At 42.9% G+C, this 22,440-nt stretch overlaps 1 protein-coding gene across 1 annotated transcript; it reads right to left on the reverse strand.

The window, feature by feature from the left end:
• Positions 1–4,004: 4,004 nt before the first annotated feature.
• Positions 4,005–6,064, reverse strand: LOC117866507 (uncharacterized). The gene is made up of 4 exons (XM_034750729.2): positions 5,722–6,064; positions 4,751–5,504; positions 4,560–4,641; positions 4,005–4,399 (listed from the first exon to the last, which is right to left on the reverse strand). The coding sequence occupies exons 2-4, from the start codon at positions 5,485–5,487 to the stop codon at positions 4,193–4,195; spliced, it is 1,026 nt and encodes a 341-aa protein (XP_034606620.1). The 5' UTR covers positions 5,488–5,504; positions 5,722–6,064; the 3' UTR covers positions 4,005–4,192.
• Positions 6,065–22,440: the final 16,376 nt, after the last annotated feature.

Raw genomic sequence — 22,440 nt, forward strand, 5'->3', positions numbered from 1 at the left:
TAGCATATCTATAGAATTTCATGTGTAACTTTTTTTGTAGATCAATTTTCATATAAAATTTGCCTTGATCCGAGATCGTATCAAAAATTTACGGCCATTTTACCGAAACACATGATCATGGTAAATAACCCGATCCAGTAGTAGATCCAATCGACTACTGTGCATCATATGCATATGGCGTATGAACCTAGATTTCGATTGGACCAATCACATTGATCTTCGCTAGCTGCAACTGGCATTACGTGTATCACTTAACTCCGATGGCGAAAATCCGACCGGTAGGACTATGTCATTACACGACCATTGCAGCAAGAATCGAAATCAGGTCATAGATCAATCTGAAAAATCACATATCTCCATATGCACACATCCCAAATCTATAACTAAACAGCTACGGCTCTGATACCACTATTACGATACGAGGTAGGCTACGCTAGCGCAAAATAAAAATTTTCTACCGCGTAAACCAGAAATAACTACTGTTATAGATCACGGGATTACCACTCGACGCACAGGTACGGAAGTTGTAGATACACGTTGGAGCAGCGAAGTCGATCACACGTCGACGCAGTGTAGTCGAACACGTCGACGTCGAGCAGCTCCTTAGTAGCTCGTCCACGTGCAGCAACTCCCTCCTCGTGCCGCGGCTTGTCAGGTTCCTCGTCAGAGCTCTCGTGCATCGGCTTGTCCAAGTGCTGCAGATGCAACACCTCCAAGGTATCCACACGTGCGGGAAGGTGGCGTCGCAAGCCGGACTGCTAGGTCTACGAGTTGCAACAAGGAGAGGGCATGGGAGGCGCGGTTGCTGCTGGTACAAAAGGGATTACCCCCTAGGGCGCTCCCACCCCTCAATATATAGGGGTTCCTAACGGGCCTTTGGGTCTGAGGCCCATTAGTACTCCTAAACCTTATCAAATTCAGATCACATCCGAGTTGGGCTTCCAACCCTTTAAGTGTGTGACCCTATAGGTTTATATATGTATAGACATGGCCCGAGTACTCCTACTCGGCCAATAGTTAGTAGCAGCCTCTAGCAAGACATACTAACTCCTATACGTACACAAAGATCATATCAGATGAACCATCACAACATCACGTACATGATATTCCCTTTGCCTCACGATATTTGCTCTAGCTCCAAGCCAACCACTATTTCTCGATGTTGTGACTCAGAATCCCTTTCTTGGTTAACTCTTAACCTGTCGTAGCATGACCATGCATTTCCGGATCCGATCACTCGAGGGACCCAGAGATATCTCTCTCAAATAGAGAGGGGCAAATTCCATCTTGACTGACCATGCCTCACAGCATGTTTCTTGACAAACCCGAAAGCTACCTTTATGACTACCCAGTTACAGTGTAGTGTTTGATAGCCCCAAAGTAAGTCGAACCACATCTTGAGTACATGCGACAGTCTCAGGTCTAAGGACAAAGCGTACACATTGTGTAAAGAGAGAACTACGTAACTCGTGTTGGGTTAGTCCTAGCACATGTCTCTACACGTGCCCACATTATTAGTTTGACGTCTCCATGTCCATGACTCTTGAAACATAGTCATCAACTAATACATGTGCTAGTCTAATATTCATGTGTGTTTTCACATGAACTCCAACTAGGGGCAACTTTTAGAATAACCATACAAGTAAAGAGTTTCACACACAATTCACCTAATTGCAAATCAATTCAAGTAGCCTTTGTTGGATATTCAAGAAACACGATATAAAACATGGATACAAAGGAATATCATCATCTCTATGATTGCCTCTAGGGCATACCTCTAACATGCGCTTTCTTTATATACTCAGGGGGCGGGATTATTTGTCGGTTACAAGGTAGGAGTCATAGTAGGATTACATGGTATGAGTCCTAGTAGGATTACAGAGGAATCCTAGTAGGAGTCCGTCTTCTTCCTTCCTTGCATGTAATGGGGATTTATCCCCGACAGTTGGGCTGGGCTGCGTGTGGGAGCAAGTGGAGGTAGGCCGGGCTGGAAAGGGGGAAGGGGGTCGGTTCTGAGGTTGTCGGCCCAAGTACATTTAAATGGTTCTTCCTTTTAGTTCGTGAGGTGTTTTAAGTTCAAATTCGAAATGTGATTTGAAATTTGAATTGGTTTTGGTGTAAAGGCTTGGAAGGAATGTTAGGGTGGAATATTTCGGAGTAGAGGGAATAGTTAGCTCAGACAAATGCATATGTGATTATGAAAAACTATTTGTGATGCAATAATTCAAATGCAAGGCTCTAGTGCTTGAATTGCTATATAAATTTTAGAAAAAGCTTTGGTGTCCATATTTTAAATGCTTAGAAAAATTGGGATGTTGCAGTTTTTGTCACTCGAGCATCATAAATCATGGTTTCTGACACAAAAAAACACGTTTATGACACTTTTTGGTTCATCATAGACTGGAAGATTTCTTGTAGTGAAATCTGTGTCTTGTATCCTGTACTTTACCATTGAGCTCTAGGTCTGGCGACCCCCCACCGACCAATCTACTACCTTGGGATACCCCTTGGTAGGTTGCCAAGTATAAAACACTAATATAGGGTTATGCCCTGGAGGAACCGGTTAGATCGCTTCCTCCAGACCGGTCAATCTGTTGAAAATCCTACTTCAGCCATGGAGTGCATCCAAAGCTGATAAGGACGAGGTGGATGACCGGAGAAAACATCTTATTGATTATCTACAGAATCCTAGCTGCACAGTTGACAGAAAAGTCTGACAATGAGCTTTCAAGTTCACTTTGATTGATGGTGAGTTGTACCGTCGGACCGCTAAGGATTTTCTTTTAAACTTCTTTGGGTTCTGATCAAGCCAAAGTGACTATGGGAGAGGTTCATAAAGGAATTTGTGGTAAGCATCAGTCGGCTCCTAAGATGAAGTGGCTTCTTATGCGGTTGCTTTTGTTGCCTAATATGATAGCCGATTGTTTTCGCTACTACAAAAGGATGTGAAGAGTGTCACAAGTTTGTGGATTTACATATGGTACCTGATGCATTAATGCATCCTATTATCAAGCCATGGCCTTTTCCAGAATGAGGATTGGACTTTGTTGGTAAAATTCATCATTCTTCGTCAAATAGGACATCATTTTGTGAAAGTGGCTACTGATTATTTCACCAAGTGCACTAAAGCAATTCCCCTCTAGAATATGGCACATCGGAAGGTAATTAAGTTCATTAGGGAGCATATTGTGCATAGATTCGGCATTCCACAATCTTTAATTATGGATCAAGGAACTTCGTTCGTATCACGTTAGTTTGTTGAATCTTCGGTATTAAATTGCTCAATTCATCTCCATATTACGTTCAAACTAATAGTCAAGCTGAGTCTCGCAACAATATTAGATCTCGTTCTTCTTTCTCCTTGTTATAGAGGTCGGAACTTTATTTTCAACAAAGCTCCAGCAGCAAGAACTGCAATGCAAACAAATTTTTAAATTGCTTTCATGACTATATCCAAAATGGTTCAAAAAGGCTATTTGTAATATAATTGTATTTGATAACTATATACATCTTATGTTATTTCTACGATGGATTGTCACGTAATGATGTTTACCCTCAGTTTCAGCTCAGATGATTGGCCGTGACAGCCATCTACAATGTTTTGATCGAAGAAAGGTTTTGAAAACCATTTGTGATTTACTCCCTCTATTTCAAAAAAATAAGTTATTCTATGATTCAAAATTTCTTAAAAGAATAAGTCACTCAAGTTGGCATGTGTGCATCTGCATGCAGGTATACGGTAGCCAATTAGCATCAAATATGTGTAATAAATAGGAAAAATTGAGGCTATTTTACCTCTTTATTAATCTATTCTAGAATTTTGTAGGTGGCTTGTTTTATTGGGGCGGAAGATGCTAATATTGACTTTTTTGCCGGTGTAGCTTAGCCAACTATATCATGTTGATGTCCTAAATGATTCGTTTGTGATCCAGAGAGCGTATATTATCCTGTGAAACTCTTTTTTGTTCCCAATGCAAAGCATGGGCAAGCAAACAGCCGGTACCTTAAAATAAGAAGCCAGTTAGAGGCAGATTAATTCTGACAATGCATCAGTACAGAAAAGCACGGGCCCATTGTTTGAATTGGACGTTGGGTCTATGACTGGCCGATGGCCGTCTGCTGGGTGTCCTGAAACAGTGACTTGACAAAATGACGATTGAGAGGCGTATTATCACAATTGCTGGCTCAAGCTTCAGCCACACAAGCAAGGCATCTTGAAAAAAGAGGACGGTAGGTGCCCTGTCCTCCTGATATAGTTGGCCTTCTCTGACGTCCTCGCCGCACTTTCGTTGAGCTTCGCCTCCGCATTTGCCCGCTTCTCCTCGGCTATCCGCCGCGTCGCGGCCAGCCGGTTCGCCAGCTTCTCTTGAGCCCGTGCTTTGATCTGATCAGCCTTCATCTGCAGACAGAGTTTCCATTCGACATGTCAGGGAGATAAACGCAACTGAGAGAGTCTAAGACCATGAACATGCCAGGAATCACAATTGCAAATAGTTCAAATAATCTCACATCAGCTAGACAAATACGTGACTTGCATCTTAATCACACGCTTATATTACCTGCATTTTCTTCATCTCCATCTCAGCCTTTCTCTTCTCATGGTTCTCCCAGGCCTGTATCTTTACCTCTTCACGCTTATACCTAAAACAAGCAAAAGCAAGAATTGCACTTAGTAAGTGGCAGATATGTCCAGAAAACAAATAATGTCAGAGCTACAGCCTACGAAACGACTTTAGAATAACATTCCCACCTCGCCGTGAACTTGGCCCGTTCCGCCTCATCCCAGGCCACCGCGCGGGATTCCAGCGAGTTCGCGCTGGGCACGTGACCCTGACCGTCCACAGGGCCCTCCTCGCCGGCAACACCGACCTCGCCTGCCGCCATCGGCTCGGTCGTCCCTGCAACGGCGGTGGCGACGCCCACGGGCCCTTCCTGGCGTCTCCTCGCTGGGGTGGACGACCTCGACGATATTGGGCTCCGCGCGACAGGCGTGGACGCACGCAGGGGCGTGGCTGTCCTGGACGGCTCCTTGCTGGCGATCGGCGTCATCTCCGTCCCCATGTCCCGCAGGCACACGGACCGGATGACCGCCACGGGCAAGCCGTGCTGCTGCACCATGCAGTCGATCTTCTTGGTCTCCCCAGCGTCGTCGCCCTCGCCCAGCTGCGGCGGCGTCGGGGGCGCCGTCACCACCATGCTGTACTCCAGCGCACCGTCCACGCTGCTGCAGGACACGCGGCCGTTCTGCGAGGACGAACCGAGGAGGCGCCGGTCGTCTCCGTTGGAGTTCCTGGGCTTGGCCGTGCCGCCGTGGAACCCGTCGGCGCGGCCGCCGGACATGCCAACGAGCCATTTCTGCGCGTCGTCCCACTTGGACGGCGTCGGCTTGGGCCGGGACGGCGCTGGATTCTTGCGCTGCGGCCGCCCGTTGGCCGCCGCCCCGTTGGTGGTGTAGCTGTAGCACTCCTTGTCGTCCAACGGCCGCATTGCAGCTTAACGATTACCTGAGTTCATAAAGGCAAAATTTTCGCTTCAGATCCAAAGATTTACTAGAATCTGAAAACTACTGGACAGCAACATATTTCCTGAATTTCGTGAGCGGCAACAAATAAGCCAGCATGAATGAAGCTATCATAAATCTGCGCATTTCCCTTCACTTAGAGTCGTCTAACTGGAATTGCCACATCCTTCTCACAGAAAGCGATTGCAAAAGAGACTTACAGTGGACTAGAAAAGTTGTCGCTGTGGAGATCCGATCCGCACGACCGCACCAGCCGCCGGTCGACACACTCGAAGGAGACTGCAGGGTGATGATGGGAGGAGGACGGCAGAGAGCCAGAGATCGACTGCAAAGAGCAAACTGCTAGTATAGCTTAGGTTCCATAATTTTCCGTGGGCTCTTTCTTGGCCTCATCAGATTCCTTCAGCGTTGGGCGCAGCGGTGTGCCTGTGTCCACATGTGCTACTGCGGAGTCTAGGAGAGATAGAGAGAGAGGTGGTGAGTGAGAGTGGTGACAGGCACCACGTGACACAGAGTATAATAAACACCTGCCCGCTCTGGCACCAATGGCCAAGCTGCCGCGGACTTCAACTGCATCTTGCGGCACCCGATTATGCAAAATTCCAAATTGTGCCCTCAAAGAGATTAGCTGGATCACAGGAGGCATCCAATACTCTAGCGCCTCGTTTTCAGTTTAAGATGGGTCGTTGGGGGCGGCTATACAAATTAAAATCAAATTGCTTTCAAACTTTTCGCTCTTATTTGTTATTTCGTATGCCAAGGTGTACCACCATCGGAAGTCTTTTATATGTTTACAATAGGAGGAATTTGTGCGACCAAGGCCACCACTACAAATCTTACACCCAGCTATTTGTCATTTCAGACAAGATTGGCTAGGGAACGGGTTATCTGCCTTCTGGAGCGACCAATCTTGTCTATCATTACTAGAGAACTACCTTCCATCCACCTCCTTTTGTCCCGATTAATATTTAGCTCGTGACTAAAAGTGGTGCGCGATAGAAGATCAGCGCGTGGGCCGCTTTAATCCTGAGTTGTAAATACCAATCGGGACTAAAGCCCCCCCTTCAATCCCGGTTGTAACGGTCGGAAGAATCCCACCGACGCTGCCCCCTTTTATCCCGGTTGGAGGTTTTGTCCCGGTTGGAAACTCTAACCCTCCAACCGGGATAACCGGGATTTCCAACCGAGACAAAATCTCTTCCCCTATAAAATCGTAAGATAGAGATCTTTTCTTCCTCCTCCAGCCCGAGCCACTCCACTCCACCAGAGACATTCGACCTCCTCTCCATGGCAACGAAGCAACCCTAGGGGAGGTGCTGCTCGAATTTTTTTCCTCATTTCCGTGGGGATTTAAGTCATCCAAAGTGTTGTGAAGGTTAGCTACTTCATCCTCCCCTCATTTATTGTTATTATGCTTTGTTTTATGCTTTAGAGAGGGAGAAAAATGAAATTTTTAGAATGAGGGAGAATGGAGAGGATTTTTATTTATACATATTTTTTAGCTAGAATGTGATAGATAGCTTGTATTCGTTAAAGGACCTGATAATATTAGGTATGATAAAAAAATAGAGTAAACATGTTTTTAATATTTAGTCATTGCAATAAAATTAAGGTAAATAAGTTGTAGGTGAAAAAAAATAGAACAGCAAGGATTAGGATACACCACCGTACAAACCAAATAGTTGAAATAGCACGGTAACGATGGAGCTCACGAAGTACAAACCAAATGTTCTTGTCCATCTCTTCGTCATCGTCTTTCCTCCACGTGGTAGGATTTTTCTTTAGCGAAGACCTCGATGGGGCCTCGTCCGGCATAACCTTGGTCTTCTTAGGGATCCTCTTGTTCATCTCTGATCTGCTCTACAATGGTTCAACGAAAGTATACACATAACAATCTTCTCCGAAGTCTGTGGAGAGTCACCTCCACTCCTCTAGTAACAGAAAATAATGGTAGAACAGAAGAGCTTCGAATCCACAAATTCGGGCTGAATATCGCAAAAGAATCTTGAAATAGTATTCCAGACGTCTTTTGGAGCCTCATTCTCACAATAGAAATATGTTGGTCTAATATCCTTTTCAGGCAAAGATCTGTTCACTGACCTTGACATAACGACTTTTGGTTGGTTTTGGCTTGCTACCATGGGCCATGCTAAGTGGACAGATCTTGTGCCTGGACGGGCTATTGTGTGTGTGCCACCACACTTTTATTATGAGAATTTGGCACTTGCTCCAAAAGATGTTTGGACAATTATTTTAAGATTCATTTATGATATTCAGCCCGATTACATGGATTCGAAGACGATTCCAAAACTACTATCGAACTATGACCGGGCGTTAGTCAAGGCTGATGAGAAGCAAAAAAAAGAAAGAAAAGTTATCTTCAAGTCGTACTGTCCCCAAGCTTGGGGATCTACCTCTAAAAAGATATCCCCTAGCTCGGGGATCTACCTGAAAAAGATGCTAAAAAGATAGCAGCAATGCCCTTGGAATAATAAATAAATATTGTAAAATTCATGCAAGAAACAGGTATGTCCCTTGCTGAATGTCTAGGGCAAGTTGATCTATCAGCTCTGGAACCAGTTGTACCGAAATGGACCTTCAAGCTAGGCAAACCTCTAGTAAGGCCTGAGTTGGTATGGAAGGTAACCATGAAGATGTACGATTTCCATAAATGGTACATGGAGCAGTCTGCTGACGAGAGGGAAATGTTTGGTCTTCGGGTAAAACCAATAGATTTTTTCGGCGAAGGCGAGAAAGTCTTGTGGGATATATATGAAGTGTACCATCAGGATGCCCTTGACGTCTCTCTCATCAGCACCTGGATTTTGAAAGTGTCTATTTATGTATATGTAAATTTTGGCTCATATCATTATTTTTTGTGCGTGCGTCGTCCTACTAACTTCATCTTCTATTTTATATAGGATGCTAATTCAGAGGTGCCACAGAGATCGTACTTCAATGTTGGCTTCATGAATCCATCCCTCGTTAACCAAAAGCAGATATGGGAGCAGCCAAAGAAAATATTGGAGGCGGTATATAATTTATTAGACAAACAACATTACAAGAGTTGCATACTACTGCCATAAAACTTTGAGTAAGTGTGGGTATCGTCTATTTTCATTTTCTTTTTCCTTACCTAATTAATGTTAGTTAGCTCTAATATGAACATTTACGTAAGCAATTTCCACTGGATCCTCATGATAATTATGGTTGATAGAAGCCACGTCCTTGTGTTCGATTCGTTGATGAAAAAACCGACGGACTACCAAGATATTCAAGACATGCTAAACTCGTAATAATTCTGGACCTTTATCTCTATGCAAAAGTTTGTTTCCTAAATCTTCACCTAACATTGCATCATTCATTATTTTAATCCACAGCGCAGGGAAACGATTCGTTAAGAATCACGGTGGTCCATTCAATGAAACACTTAAACTCAGAATAGACTTCTTGTCGTATGAAGTTTGCATATTTTGTACATTCTATAACATGAATATTTTATAACTTGGTTTTTTTCCCACTAAAGTGCTCGAGACAGGAACCTGGCAATAATCTATGTGGATACTATGTTTGTGAGCACCTTCATAATTTTGTGCATGCCTACTCATTTACGGAGCATGATATGAAAGTACCTAAAATAAAACTATTAATAATTAATTATTTTCTAGTTCCTTATGTTTAATTGTTCGTATAACATTCATATATTTCCAAATTACAGATGTATAATCTTGGACATAAACTCTTGGAGAAGTCGAGAATAGGTGCAATATGTGAAGGTCTCATAGAATTCCTGGTGGACGAGGTGATAAATCCAGAGGGAGAATTTCATTACGACAGACGAACACTAGACACACCGAGCAACACCATGACAGGACGATCCTAGAAATGAAGTGGATAAATTTTTATATATATAGTAATTGTATAAATATAGTTGGATTTCTATATATATATATATATATATATATATATATATATACTACTGCTATGAAATATATATACGACTTCATGCAATACTAATATGACTTCTTTACAATATTAATATCGAAAAGAATTTTAAAAAAAGGGGTACATGCATGTGCCATGCAGGTACATATGCAGGCGCATGCATGTATGCCCTTTAGACCCGGTTGGAAAACCAACCGGGAATAAAGGGCCACCCTTTAGTCCCGGTTGGTAAAACCAACCGGGACTGAAGGGGCGGCCATTCCAGGTGCGGAACGGGTCACTTTAGTCCCGGTTGAACGACTCAGGATTAAAGATCCCCTTTCATCTTGAAAATTTTATTTCGGATGGTTTTTAGAAAGATTTGAGACCTACCAATTGGGACTAATAGTTAGGGTGTGTTTGGATACTAGGGCTAAACTTTAGCCCTGTCATATCGGATGTTCGTATGTTATTTAGGAGGACTAAACATGAGTTAATTACAAAACTAATTGCAGAACCCCTAGGCTAAATCGCGAGACGAATCTATTAAGCCTAATTAATCCATCATTAGTGAATGGTTACTATAGCACCACATTGTCAAATCATGGACTAATTAGGCTTAATAGATTCGTCACGTGATTTAGCCTAGGGGTTGTGCAATTAGGATCTAGCCCTATCGTGACGCCTATATTGGGTTGCAATATGGCTATTTTGGTTGCAATAAGGATCAATTACATCTATGGATGGTCGTTGACAGGTGGTTGCATTTGGAACGGTGCAATAGGTTTTTGCATCCTTTTGGAGTGGTGTTGCAATATGGTGGTTTTGCAATGCACATAAAAAACTAACGCAACTGCGATTTGGTTGCAAGCACGGATATTGCGACCAACAGAATGGTTGCATGAATTATTGTTGCAATGAAATACATGGCTGCAATATGACAGTATTGCTATGAACAAATTTGTCGCAAAATAGATTTATTGTCACCCCGTAGTTACATAGGAATATGGCCATATTACCATGCAATATGCTCCATTGCATCAAATAAATATTGCAACGTAACAAATTTGGTGGCTAGAGTCACAATTGCAACGTTCACTTGCTGGTAGCAATAAAAAGTAATGCAACGAATCATTGTTACTGGTAATAGATGGAAAATGCAACGAATCATTGTTGGTGGTAATAGATGGAAAATACAACGAATCATTGTTGGTGGTAGACACGTCCTATAGCAACACGTAAGGTTTGTGGCAATAATGTATATTGCAACAACAAACGGTGGTTGCGTAGTGGTTTGTTGCAACGAGGGCATTTTGGCCAGCACCTTTTAATTTCATTTTGTAGCTAGAAATTTAATTGTTGTTACAAAATAATTGTGCCATAAGTATATATTTCATCATCACATATAAGAACTCAAACCTTCATTAACTTCAAATATATGTCTGAACCAAAGTAATAGCATAATGAACAGAATACTGCTATAATAAACATGTTCTCTAACAACAATTTTGTAACTATGTTTGGCATAATAAAATAAAACTAAATATGAGTTCTCTTATTGATCTCTTCATGCCCCATCACCACCGGCCATCACCAATAAAAATTTCTATAATTCTTCATTTTTCTAGCTGTCCATCACCAACATATAGGCATAAAGCTTTCTCTAAATATTTTAGCTATCCACACTTTCCTGCAATTCATGAACACATATAATTTATTAATTAATATAGGAACCTTGGTGATTAAGTGCATGGAATAACTAATCACGTGCAAACTAAATGATCATAGTGACATAGTAAAGATATAAACTAAATTAAGGAACACTCTGCAATAATATCATATACCATTTGAGATGACAAGATCCCCACCAGTTTGATGAACTTTATTTACATATCATACAAAGCATATTATCCACCATTTCAAAGACAAATCACATTGGTATTCATACCTGTTGTTTTTTCTTTTGATTACGAGTCCTCAATAGTTGTTGGGTAGAAACATAATTGAATGACCCATTGGAACCATTCTTTTTCTAAAAAAGAGTCCTGGTTGCACTAGTCTTTGTTGTCATGGTAGTACCTTCATCAACTAACGTTTCTATGGTCAACACGCTTACTGGTTCATTATTCTGCCAAAATGAAAGCTTTGATGTGAACAAGTTGCATTTTATATGTAAACATGTTGCATCTTCTGTAAGTAACCTTGTTGTATTTGTATTACCTCTATAGCCACATCCTCTATGCGTGGTGGTGTGATGAAGTTGTTGTTGACACTTGGTCCGTTTGGAACTTGTGTGGTGTTGATGGTTCCTGGGATAGCCCCTGCGCAACCCAAAAGACAAGGAACATTAGCTAAAATAGAGGAGCCAAAAAAAGAGAAACGTGGTCCAAAGTTATTACCTGCTGCAATGCTAATTGTATTTGTTGTTGTAGTGTTGACCGGAATTCTTCCCTGATTTCTTCAATTTGTTTCTTAGTTTCTTCCTTGTCTCTTTTCCTTGCTGAAACTGCAAGTTCAAGCTTTTCTTTTAATTCTTCAACCTCTTGTTGGTGCTGCATTCTTTCTTGTCGAACTAAAACTTCAGTATGGGTTGCATCTTCTTCTCTATGTCTCAGTAGAGCATTTCTTGTTGGATATTTTGCCATGTATCCACGTCCATGACATCTATATGACTTTATTCCAAGAATTTTAGAGTAGTTGAGTTGGAAAACTGTGTTTTCCTCCTCAACCGTAAGGAAGGGCCTACCCTTCCCTTTTTCTGCCTCTGTAACTTGGATGCAGGCATTTTCCTAAGTGAAACATGAGAAATAAATTAGAAGCATGTAATTTCAAACAGTTCCAAAATAAGTTTGAAACATGCTAAAATTTGAAAGGTGCAATCATATACAAACACTCATGTAGATATCCCTAGAGTCTTCATTTGACCATTGCCCATCCTTGGTGTGAGTAGTCATCCAAAGTTGCAAATCAGTAGGCTGTTGGCCATTACCCTTGTTTCTCTGAGATGGCAATAATTTAGCATTAGGTAACAACCATTTAAGAAAGTAATTAGCTTAGCTAATGTTGTCATCACCTATTCAAAACTAATTTGGGAATATGATTTTGATCCCGTGAGATGCTTAGTCTTCACCTTCTATCGGATTCCAGAGTTCCTGGTGCTAATTTTCTGCAAAATGTGTACAAGTAGTGCTCTGTTAATTACATTATATTTAGTAGTGGAATCACAAAAGAAACTGGACACCGACAAACCTGGAATGGCTTACTTCCAAAATATTGGATCAAGTAGTACCACTCCACGTTGTCTAAATCTTCAGGCTTATGCTTCATTCGTTGAGCGTCAGTGGAGTATGCCTTGTATGTCGAACTAAATGAAGCTCTCCATCCTTTGTACCTCTCTTTGGCAATTGCCCATATCTTTTTAGTAGCATCTTCAATGTCATCTAAGTCCCAAATTTTCTATTTGAATGGAAAGACAAATAGAACATTAAAGCGGACGTACTAAATTCATAACATTTGGCTAAAGAAAACAATTGACTTACCATCATTTTCTTCTGCTATTGCTATTTTCACATTGTCCTTCACATCCTTCCACGATTGCACTCCTATAAGTGGAGCCTTTTTCCTGGTAAAGATTACAATCTCATCCACGAATGTGCGGCTGTTCTCACCATAGGGGCCTCCCAGCAAGGAATCAAATTCGATCTTTAATTTCTGAGATCCGCTCTTAATTCTCTTTGTAGCTGCTTTATATCCTTTGAGACATCCACGTCCACGAGTTTTGGGTCCACCTTATTAACATATGAAACAAATATAAAATATATGATCAGCAAAATAGTATAATGCAAAATGGAAAGACCAGCACATACCATTCCTTTGTTGTTTTGGTTTTCTTGCATGAGCTGGCCTATCTTTGTTTGCCGTGCTCCTTTCCTGATTTTCATCCCCTCTAGTTATATGGTCATCATCCGTATGTTCTTTCAATAATGACACTGCAAAAAAAATAAATCACCATGCATCAATTATTTTATTGAATGTACAAGAGCTGGTACTATATTTGATGACATCATAAAAGCAATTAAATTACGCATATGTCGACGACGGCCTGTATGCCTTAGCCATTCCTTGTTTGTTTTGATTGTTTCATCCCTGAAGTCATCCTTGTAGTCTGCGAGTCATGATTAACCAGATGCACTTGTCAAAGCAACATTGTGTTATAACAATTTGAATGGGTGATGCAAAGAATGATCATAACATTGTGTTATAACAATTTGAATGGGTGATGCAAAGAATGATCTTACCTATGTCTAGTTCTTTGGCTTGCAGTTTTGCTAGCCACACCTTGTAGGCATCAAGGTGTTCATTTGTACCTGATTGATCATGTTTTCGCTTTCCCCCATGTTGCTTAATTGGTGTTATGCTGACATTTACCTCTGGTTTTGGCTCCCTTGACAATACCAACCTGATTTCCCTCTCCGCAGCATTGTCCTGTAGCATTGCTTCTGCGTGGTGTAAATATTTGATGGCCTGAAGTTTAGCTACATCCCTACCGCAACATTTCTTGTAGTATAAGAAGTTCCTGGCTCCATACCCAAGCTGTTCTTTGAAGTATACCAGGTTATAAAATGAGATATGAGCTCTGTCTACTTCAATGTCGATGAATTCGTCATCCTCAGGTTTCCCCTTGCGTTGGAAACAAATTTTCCATGTCTCATCCATCAATGGTTCACTGTGTGCAATAGAGAAAAAAGATATCATTGTGTGGTGTAAGATATTACTTACACTTGAATTTAACAAAATTAGCAAAATGTGATTGCAATACAAGAGGCAATATTTTTCTCATTATGACGAAACTTTGATTAATAATTTCTCTACTAGCATCGACTGATCAAACTTACAAAACCAAACATCTGACATCATGTAAATGCTTCTAATATATTGAAAACTACGTTTCAGCCATCCATCTTTAGTTTAGATTACATAGATCTAAATCAGTGGGGTATATTAGATATGCATCAGGCAATATAAATAGTGAGGGCATAACAGTATGTTAGCAAGTTCAGGAGGTTGTGCTGATGAAATTAGGACTGCTTATTGATGCATAGAAAATATCACTGAAATTTAAATTATTTAAGATGTGCAAAGAATATGACTGATAATTATTGGAACTATCATTGTCCTGCGTATATGCTTTTTGTTCATACACAATGCGTATCAAAATCATCCTTTAAATTCCTATAGCAACGAAGAGGGCAATCACCTAGTAATTTTTAGGTGAGAACACACCCTATATAAAGGCTAGAATAAAGGATTATCAGAGGAAAAATATTGTGCCAACAGGTGATGATTGAATAAACTTAAATTTTAGAAAAGAATAACCAGATACTAATCCAAATATAAACATTGTAGATCTCTTTATACTAAGTAGAAAAGTTAATCCAGAAGGAATACTTCTATCTTGATTACCATGTCAAAATTTCTACAATGTATACAATTTCTACAATGTATACAACCCTCGGATCGATCGGGCCGATACCCATCACGTGCACCAACTAACACCAACAGTAGCATATACTATGTATACGTACCTGCTGTAGAGAAAACATAGCATCCCTGAGCCATCACCGTAGTCGTCGCTGTCATCTTCCTGGACGACGGCTTCCTTAGTAGGATGGCGCCTCTCTTGTGAAGCAGACTGAAGCGTGGAAGATGGATGCGTGGATGAAGGAGGCGGCATCACGGCGCGCTTGCGTATGGTGTCGGAGGAAGCAGCCGTGGGTGTGTCCATCGAGCTGCCGTCGTGGTCTCCGTGGTCGCCATCGTCGCTTGACCTAGCGTCAAAACCTACGCCGCCGCCACGCATGGTTTCTAGAAAGAGGCACCGAAGGGTTGTTGCCGTGTGATTGGATCTAATCCAGGAGCTAGCCGTGGGGCTGTGCAAGTGGACCCAAAGATGCAGGCCAACGAGGTGTTTCCCCTCCGCCGTTCGCCGCGCGGTGCCCGCCGCGGCTGTCGCGGCGTAGAGCAAAACCGTTACGGCTGTCGCGGCTGCCGGGTGTTTTAACTATGGACGATCCATAGTTTAGTTGGCGGACGGTCCGCTAAGGGCCTCCAGAAACTATTCCTGCCAGTGTTTGAACAACGGACGGTCCACCGTTCATTTGGCGGACGGTCCGCTGGGAGCGTACGGTCCGCGACTTGTCAAGCGGACGGTCCGCTAAGGGCCTCCAGAAACTATTCCTAACGGTGTTTGAACAACGGATGGTTCACAGTTAATTTGGCGAACGGTCCGCCGGGAGCGGACGGTCCGCTAAGGGCCTCCAAAAACTATTCCTGCCGGTGTTTGAACAAGGGACGGTCCGCAGTTAATTTGGCGGAAGGTCCGCTGGGAGCGGACGGTCCGCTAAGGGCCTCCAGAAACTATTCTAGTCAAGTGTTTAATTAAGTTTTTCCATTATGTAATTAGCCTTCTTTGATAAGATGATACCTAGAGGGTTTACTGGTTGAGCCAACAGAATGAGGATACACAGGATTAGCTGGAGAAAAATTACAAGAGCAAACGAAAGGGTGATCCTAGCTTCAGTGACTAGCAAATTCTGCGATTTCACAGCGTACAAAAATGACTGCGCCTGTGCTGATCTTGTGCACGCTCGAATGACTGCAGCCATACTGCCAGGCTTAAGGTTACTATTAAGCAGCTATGTACAGGACTAGAGATGGCAATGAGTACCCAAAACCCGATGGGTTTTTACCCTACTAGGACACAGGTGTGGGTTAATTTTCTTACCCATAGGTTTGTTAATGGGCACAAATCTCTACCATTTGGGTTTACGGGCATGGGTTTGTTCCTATAGTACCCGTGAATCCATGGACTTTTTAAACTGGGTCCTATGCATATTGTCATTTTATTATGGTGAATGTGTTGGTGGTGGGTGAGGGTGTTGCTAGCTTGCTATTATAGTGCTTACTTATGTTATGTATGTGGTGGATTGGTGACTTGTGTGTGTACAGTTGTCTTGTTATTTGTAGTTTTATTCTCTCTACTAGTACTTTTTATAGAGAACTATGAACTTGTTGCTTATCATATAAATATATGGACTATGAACTCATTGCTCAATATGAAACTTGTTGATTATGAGAAGAACTACCATAGTAGAGGCGCAACCCATGGGTGGCCCATGGGTACCCAGTTCCACTAACCCGACGAGCACAGGTTTAGGCACAATTCTCAACATGTCACGAGCATGGGTTTTTCAATGTGTTTAGATATTCTTCGTGGGCATGGGTTTGGGATGGCAAAACCAAGCAGGTTTGTTCCCGTTGACATCTCTGGACATGACTCCACGATTCTAGGACCAGTGAAGCATGTAATTCGGGGCGGAGCTACAGGGTGGTCTGTGTGGGCCTAGGACAACCCTAGAATTTCTGGCCCAAGGCCCATTACCCCGTAGGATTTTGGCCGGCACCTATTTCCTCTGCCTATTGTTTCATTCATCGATTGCTTCGCCCATCCACTCGACTCTCATACATGGAAATAGGAGCTTCTCCTGTAGCTCACCCATTCAAGTCCCCTAGCAAACCGACAGGGCGGTAGGCTGGAGGCTAGTGCAGGGATGATCGCCTTCTACCCTTCGCTCCCTCGCATTGCTTGAATGCCCTTGATTCTCTTTCAATTAAACCCTAGGTACGACCAGATAATAGACAGAGGGAGGATGAGATCTACTAGTTTTCATCATTTGGTGGACGGTTCGCGACTTGTACCGCGGACGATCCGCGACACCGTAACAGTTTTTCTCTAACACACATTAAATGCAAATAGAGCCGTTGGACTTTGTACTACGGACAGTCCGCGTTGGGCCTCCAGAAAATTTAGAGTTTACCATAGAGCCTTCCCTTCAACAAATTACTCAAGCAGCATAGTTCAATCATTAGCATACATAAGATCCAGTTGCTAATTATTACAACTTAAGTTCATACAACACATAAAGGTTCACAAGCCACACATAAGCATAATCACTTAAAGGTTCCACATGACGCAATAATGAAGTTCATGCAAATGCAAAAAAGAACAATAATCCCATGAGCTCCCCCTTTCTTCATGACATCAAGAGGTCTTGTATTCTCCCCCTTTGGCATCAAGTACCAAAAAAATTGTTATTCTGTCGGAGAAGGCGGAGGAGGATAGTACGGCTGGTGAGGGTAGAAGTCAGGAGGCGGAGTAGGAGCTGGAAAGATACTGTATGTCGTGCTCAAGTTTCTGCTGGCGCTCATCAAGCTGAGAAGTAGAACCACTGAGACTCATAGTGTCAAGCCTAGCACCCAAGGCTCCAATGTCATTGTGAAGACCCTCCTAAACATTTTGCAACCTAGTCATCATGGGCTTATACATGGTAGAACAGATGTGATGTCCAAAACCAATGATCCGGTTGTCGATGTGAGTTCTCATGTTGTCTTGCATGCTCTGTAAAATATCCATGACTTGCTGTCCAAAAGCTTCGAACGTTGAATTAAAGCCCTCCTGGAGATTTGCAAAGTATGGATCAAAATAACCGGCAGGAGGCTCCCAATGTGACTGTGACCCAGAAGGAGGTTGTGGGGGAGGAGGAGGCATGGCTTGTGCATTGGCATCATCATTTTCTGCCCACCCCATATATCCTTCATCTTGATTTACTCCCACAGCCGGATAAGGAGTGACTTCTCTTTCAAGAAAGGCCGGGTTATTTGCATATGGCTTGTAGGCGGTATGTTTGACATTGCACGGACCTTGAAATCTTGTTTTGGCCTTGATGAGTGTCATGATATAAGGGGCAAAGTATACATTGATTTCAAGATTGACCTTCTTTGCCGCAATTTGGTCCATAATTAATCTTACTACATCAAATTTCTATCTATTCATAACATGCTTCACAAAGTTTCTATGATATCCCACAAATCCATCCTTGAAGCCACTCTTAGGCAAGATTGTGACTCGAGCTATTTTGTTGATTATTGCAGGATAGTGCCTCAAGCCAGTTGTTTTTCCATAGAGTCTAGGAATCCCAGTTCTAGCTGGCTTATAATACTGTGTTATGGCATCAAGCTCCAAAATATTCTCATCAACCATATTTATGCTATAGTTATCAGTGAGAAAAGCATAGTCAAGATGGTTCACCGCAGCAAACTCAGCAAAAGTAGAGCTGTATTTCCTTTTTCCTGTCATCCACTCAATCGTATCTTCAAAGAAATCAATTTCAACAGTGGCATAGAATTGACGGATGATAGTGTCATTCTAGTTGCACTTATGCTTAAGAAACCTCCTCAGGCCAATAGCCTCAAACTTCCCTACTACCTCAGTCATAACAGGTTGCTGAGCCATGTACACAAAATCTATTGTCTGATGCTTGAAAACTGTTTTATTGACCAGGTGACCAAAGAAGGCATCTTCCTATACTTGAGTGTGAAAGAACAGGTTGGATGTCGTATGGGGAAGAATGAATTGATAAGGTGTCCTCTCTCTGGAGTAGGTCTCCATGTTCCATGATCGCTTGGGTGCTGTGTGTAGGGTCACATCAATCACTTCATTGATATCTTCATCTTCATCAACGTCTTCATCAACATGCATTGAGAATGCCGCTGAGGATTCCACTTCAGCATCACTGGGAGCATAATCATCATCTCTAGAATCCTCTTCTCCTGAATTCCCATCATCCTTAAACCGAGGCCGCTTAGATGAACTTCCCTTTCTCAGCTTTCGAGTCAAGGCCTTTGTGATACGACCAACACGGCCACTGTTAATGATATAGAGAATTGTTATTAGTTTATGCAATGATACAAAGAGAATGACACTTGCTGTTATCTCTAAGATTCTAGGGCTCTCGGGCAGCCATCGAGGAACCGCGGATAGTCCACCGGGTAACGGCAGACTGTCCGCCGTTCATCGGGCTGACCTCGAGATCTAGAACAACATGAAAATCCTTCCCCCAAATCTCTTGATTTCCAATGGTACTGCTGATTGAGAGAGTTCACAGAAGAAGACAGAGGTGAATCCCCAACATGCAAACCCTTATCCATGGACAAATCAACAAATCCACATGAAACCCTAACCATCATTGAACAACCAAGAAAACCAAAAGAGATCGAAGGAATACCGTCCAGTCATGGTGAGGATCCTACGGATGGTCCGGAATCCTTCCTCGGACGGTCCGGGAAAGTCTCCAAAGCTTAACCCTAGGAGAGGATCTTCCTCTAGAAGTGAAGGAGAAGGGGATGAAAGAAAGTGTTTTGACCGGTTGGAGGAGAAAGGGTCTGTCCAGATAAGGTACGCGAGGCGCGGGTCCACTGTGGCGCCCCTATCGCGGACGGTCCGTAGGGAATAGCGCGGATGGTCCGTCGGTTGAGGAAAAACTGAACTACCAGCTGAAAGTTTCTGTTTCCTTTATCGGATGGTCCATGGTAGCTATCCCGGACGGTCCGCGCACAGCGGACGGTTCGCAGTAAATAGCGTGGACGGTCCGCAACTTCAGACACAAACTTTTCTCCCCTTTTTTCGCCGTCCAGATAAGGCACGCGAGACGTAGAAGGAGGAGGACAACGACGAGGAGGAGGAGGTGGGAGCGGGGAGGGTCGTGGAGGAGGGCGCGGGCGGCTTCTGCGTAGATGGGAGCATCGAGAAGGAGGGAGCGGACGGTCGATGGGAGAGAAGGAAAGGGTGCGCGGGTTTTGGGAAGGATGCGGATGCTGAAGGCAAAGATGCAGATGCTAGAGGAACCAAGAAGCATTAAAATGAATAAATTTCTTCTTAGTTACCAAAATCAAGTGATAGCTCAAAGGTTTGTGTGCTGCTTTGGTACTTGTACACTACGGTTCAATTCAATGATGCATCACAATTTTTTTTGCTTTTTTTTTCATTTTATTCCTAAATTTTTGCCAGTTTTTTATTCCTAATTTTTTTGCTTATACAATTCCAATATATATTTTCTTAAGTTCTAACACAATGTGTATGAGTGAATGCTATAGGTTTTACTCACAAATACAAAGATAAGTGTATCACTAGCTTTGTGCATGACAATCATATATGGTTTCATCCCGCTATGGTTTAGTATCCTGGTGTCACGAACCCAAACCTTACATTAGTAAAGATGTCATGCCGCTGCAAAAAGAATGAGTAGCTCAATGGTTTGTGCGATAAATCCTGTCCTTGAGGTGCTCATTTACCAATTTGCACTGAAACATTGTTTTAGCTCCCACATGATATTACCTCAAGGCAAAGAAGGTGACATTGAACATGATACACCTATATGATATGCCATATATATAGATTTGATCAACCAAGAATTCAACTTGACTATTTATATGCCCCTGATACCTTTGACACATTCAAAAAAGGGCATTTCATTGTAGAGTAAGTAAATAGTGAAGTGAATGCCAAAATGTTAGTACAAGTGGTTGAGTAACACCATGGAAATAAAACCACGTGAAAGACAAAAAGTTTTCCGAGAAATTAGGAAAAAAATCACCTAATTTGGACAACAAATGCGACATCAAAACATGTTTAGCATTTTTACGATGGATCAAAATTAAAAAAAGAAGATCATCATGAACCGAACTAAAACCCGACGCCGACAAGTGGGACCCGTCCATTAGCTTGGCGCCTGATTTTTTTTATTTTCCCCAAAAATTAGCTTGGCGCCGTCCGCTACTCATTTCCCGCCCATCCTGCGAACCTCCCACTTCCTGCCACCCGAAAAAAAAGAAGATCGTAACCTCCCACTTCCTCCTTATCCTTCCCATCTCTGTTCTTTCCTTTGCCTCCTCCATCTCGGTTCCCACCCGCCAGATCCCTTCTGCACCCGCCGGCACCGCCCCTGGTATTCCCCGGCGTCGCCGCCCCTGGTAGCCCACGCTGGCTTCACCCCTGCAAGCTCCCACCTACGCCACCGCACCTGCAAGCCGTCGGCGCTGCCCCTAGAAGCCTTTTGCGACGCCGCCCCTGGAAGCTGCCGGTGATGCTGCCCCTGGAAGCTGCCGGCGACGCCGCCCCTAGAAGCTGCCAGCGACGCCGCCCCTGGAAGCCGCCTCGATGCCACCCCTGTGTAGGTATGCTGTACGTACCCAAGAGTCCTGCCGGGTGTTTTAACTACGGACGGTCCGCAGTTCATTTGGCAGACGGTCCACTAAGGGCCTTCAGAAACTATTTCTGCCTGTGTTTGAACAATGGACGATCCGCAGTTCATTTGGTGGACGGTCCGCTGGGAGCGGACGGTCCGCGACTTGTATAGCGGACGATCCGCTAAGGGCCTCGAGAAACTATTCCTGCCGGTGTTTGAACAACGGACGGTCCGCAGTTCATTTGGCGGACGATCCGCTTGGAGCGGACGGTCCGCGACTTGTACAGTGGACGGTCCGCTAAGGGCCTCTAGAAACTATTCCAGTCAAGTGTTTAATTAAGTTTTTCCATTATGTAATTAGCCTTCTTTGATAAGATGATACCTAGACCTATTTATGAAATTCGTACACTAATATATGCTATTGGCTATGTCATTTCATGGCCCCGTTCACATGTAAGCTTTTTTCTCAAAGATTTAGTTGGTTGAACGGTAGTTGTGGATGGGACGGTTGTTGGGAATGTTTTACTAATTTCTCCTTAGCTTGGGGTGTGATGCTTTATTATTGCTCATATATCATTCGGGTGGATATTCTTGTTAATTAATGTTTGTTATGGTCATTGCAGGGAGTACTTCTTTGGGAAGATTGTGTTGTTCTTGTTCTTTGATAGTGTGAAGAATGTCAGATGAAGATAGGAGGTGGATCCGTATGTCTAGATTTACTTCTGAATGGCAAATAGGATTCAAGAACTATGTTCAGAGTATATTTGAAGGCACATCTAAAGAAGAAACTGCTCCATGTCCATGTACTCAATGCCGTTGCATGTCTTATCGAATTGAAAAAGTGGTTTGAACTCACGTGGCACAGAGAGGGTTTGATGATAGTTTCATCCGAGGAGAAGGTAATGGTGAGCC

The sequence above is a fragment of the Setaria viridis genome, chromosome 8 (assembly GCF_005286985.2).
Source record: "Setaria viridis chromosome 8, Setaria_viridis_v4.0, whole genome shotgun sequence".
In the NCBI taxonomy this organism is placed as follows: domain Eukaryota; kingdom Viridiplantae; phylum Streptophyta; class Magnoliopsida; order Poales; family Poaceae; genus Setaria; species Setaria viridis.

Coding starts and splice junctions, on each gene's coding strand:
- LOC117866507 (XM_034750729.2), bottom strand. CDS start 5,487: ATGCGGCCGTTGGACGACAAGGAGTGCTACAGCTACACCACCAACGGG. Junction 4,642..4,750: donor CGGGCCAAGTTCACGGCGAG/GTGGGAATGTTA, acceptor TGCTTGTTTTAG/GTATAAGCGTGAAGAGGTAA. Junction 4,400..4,559: donor TGGAGATGAAGAAAATGCAG/GTAATATAAGCG, acceptor CTCTGTCTGCAG/ATGAAGGCTGATCAGATCAA.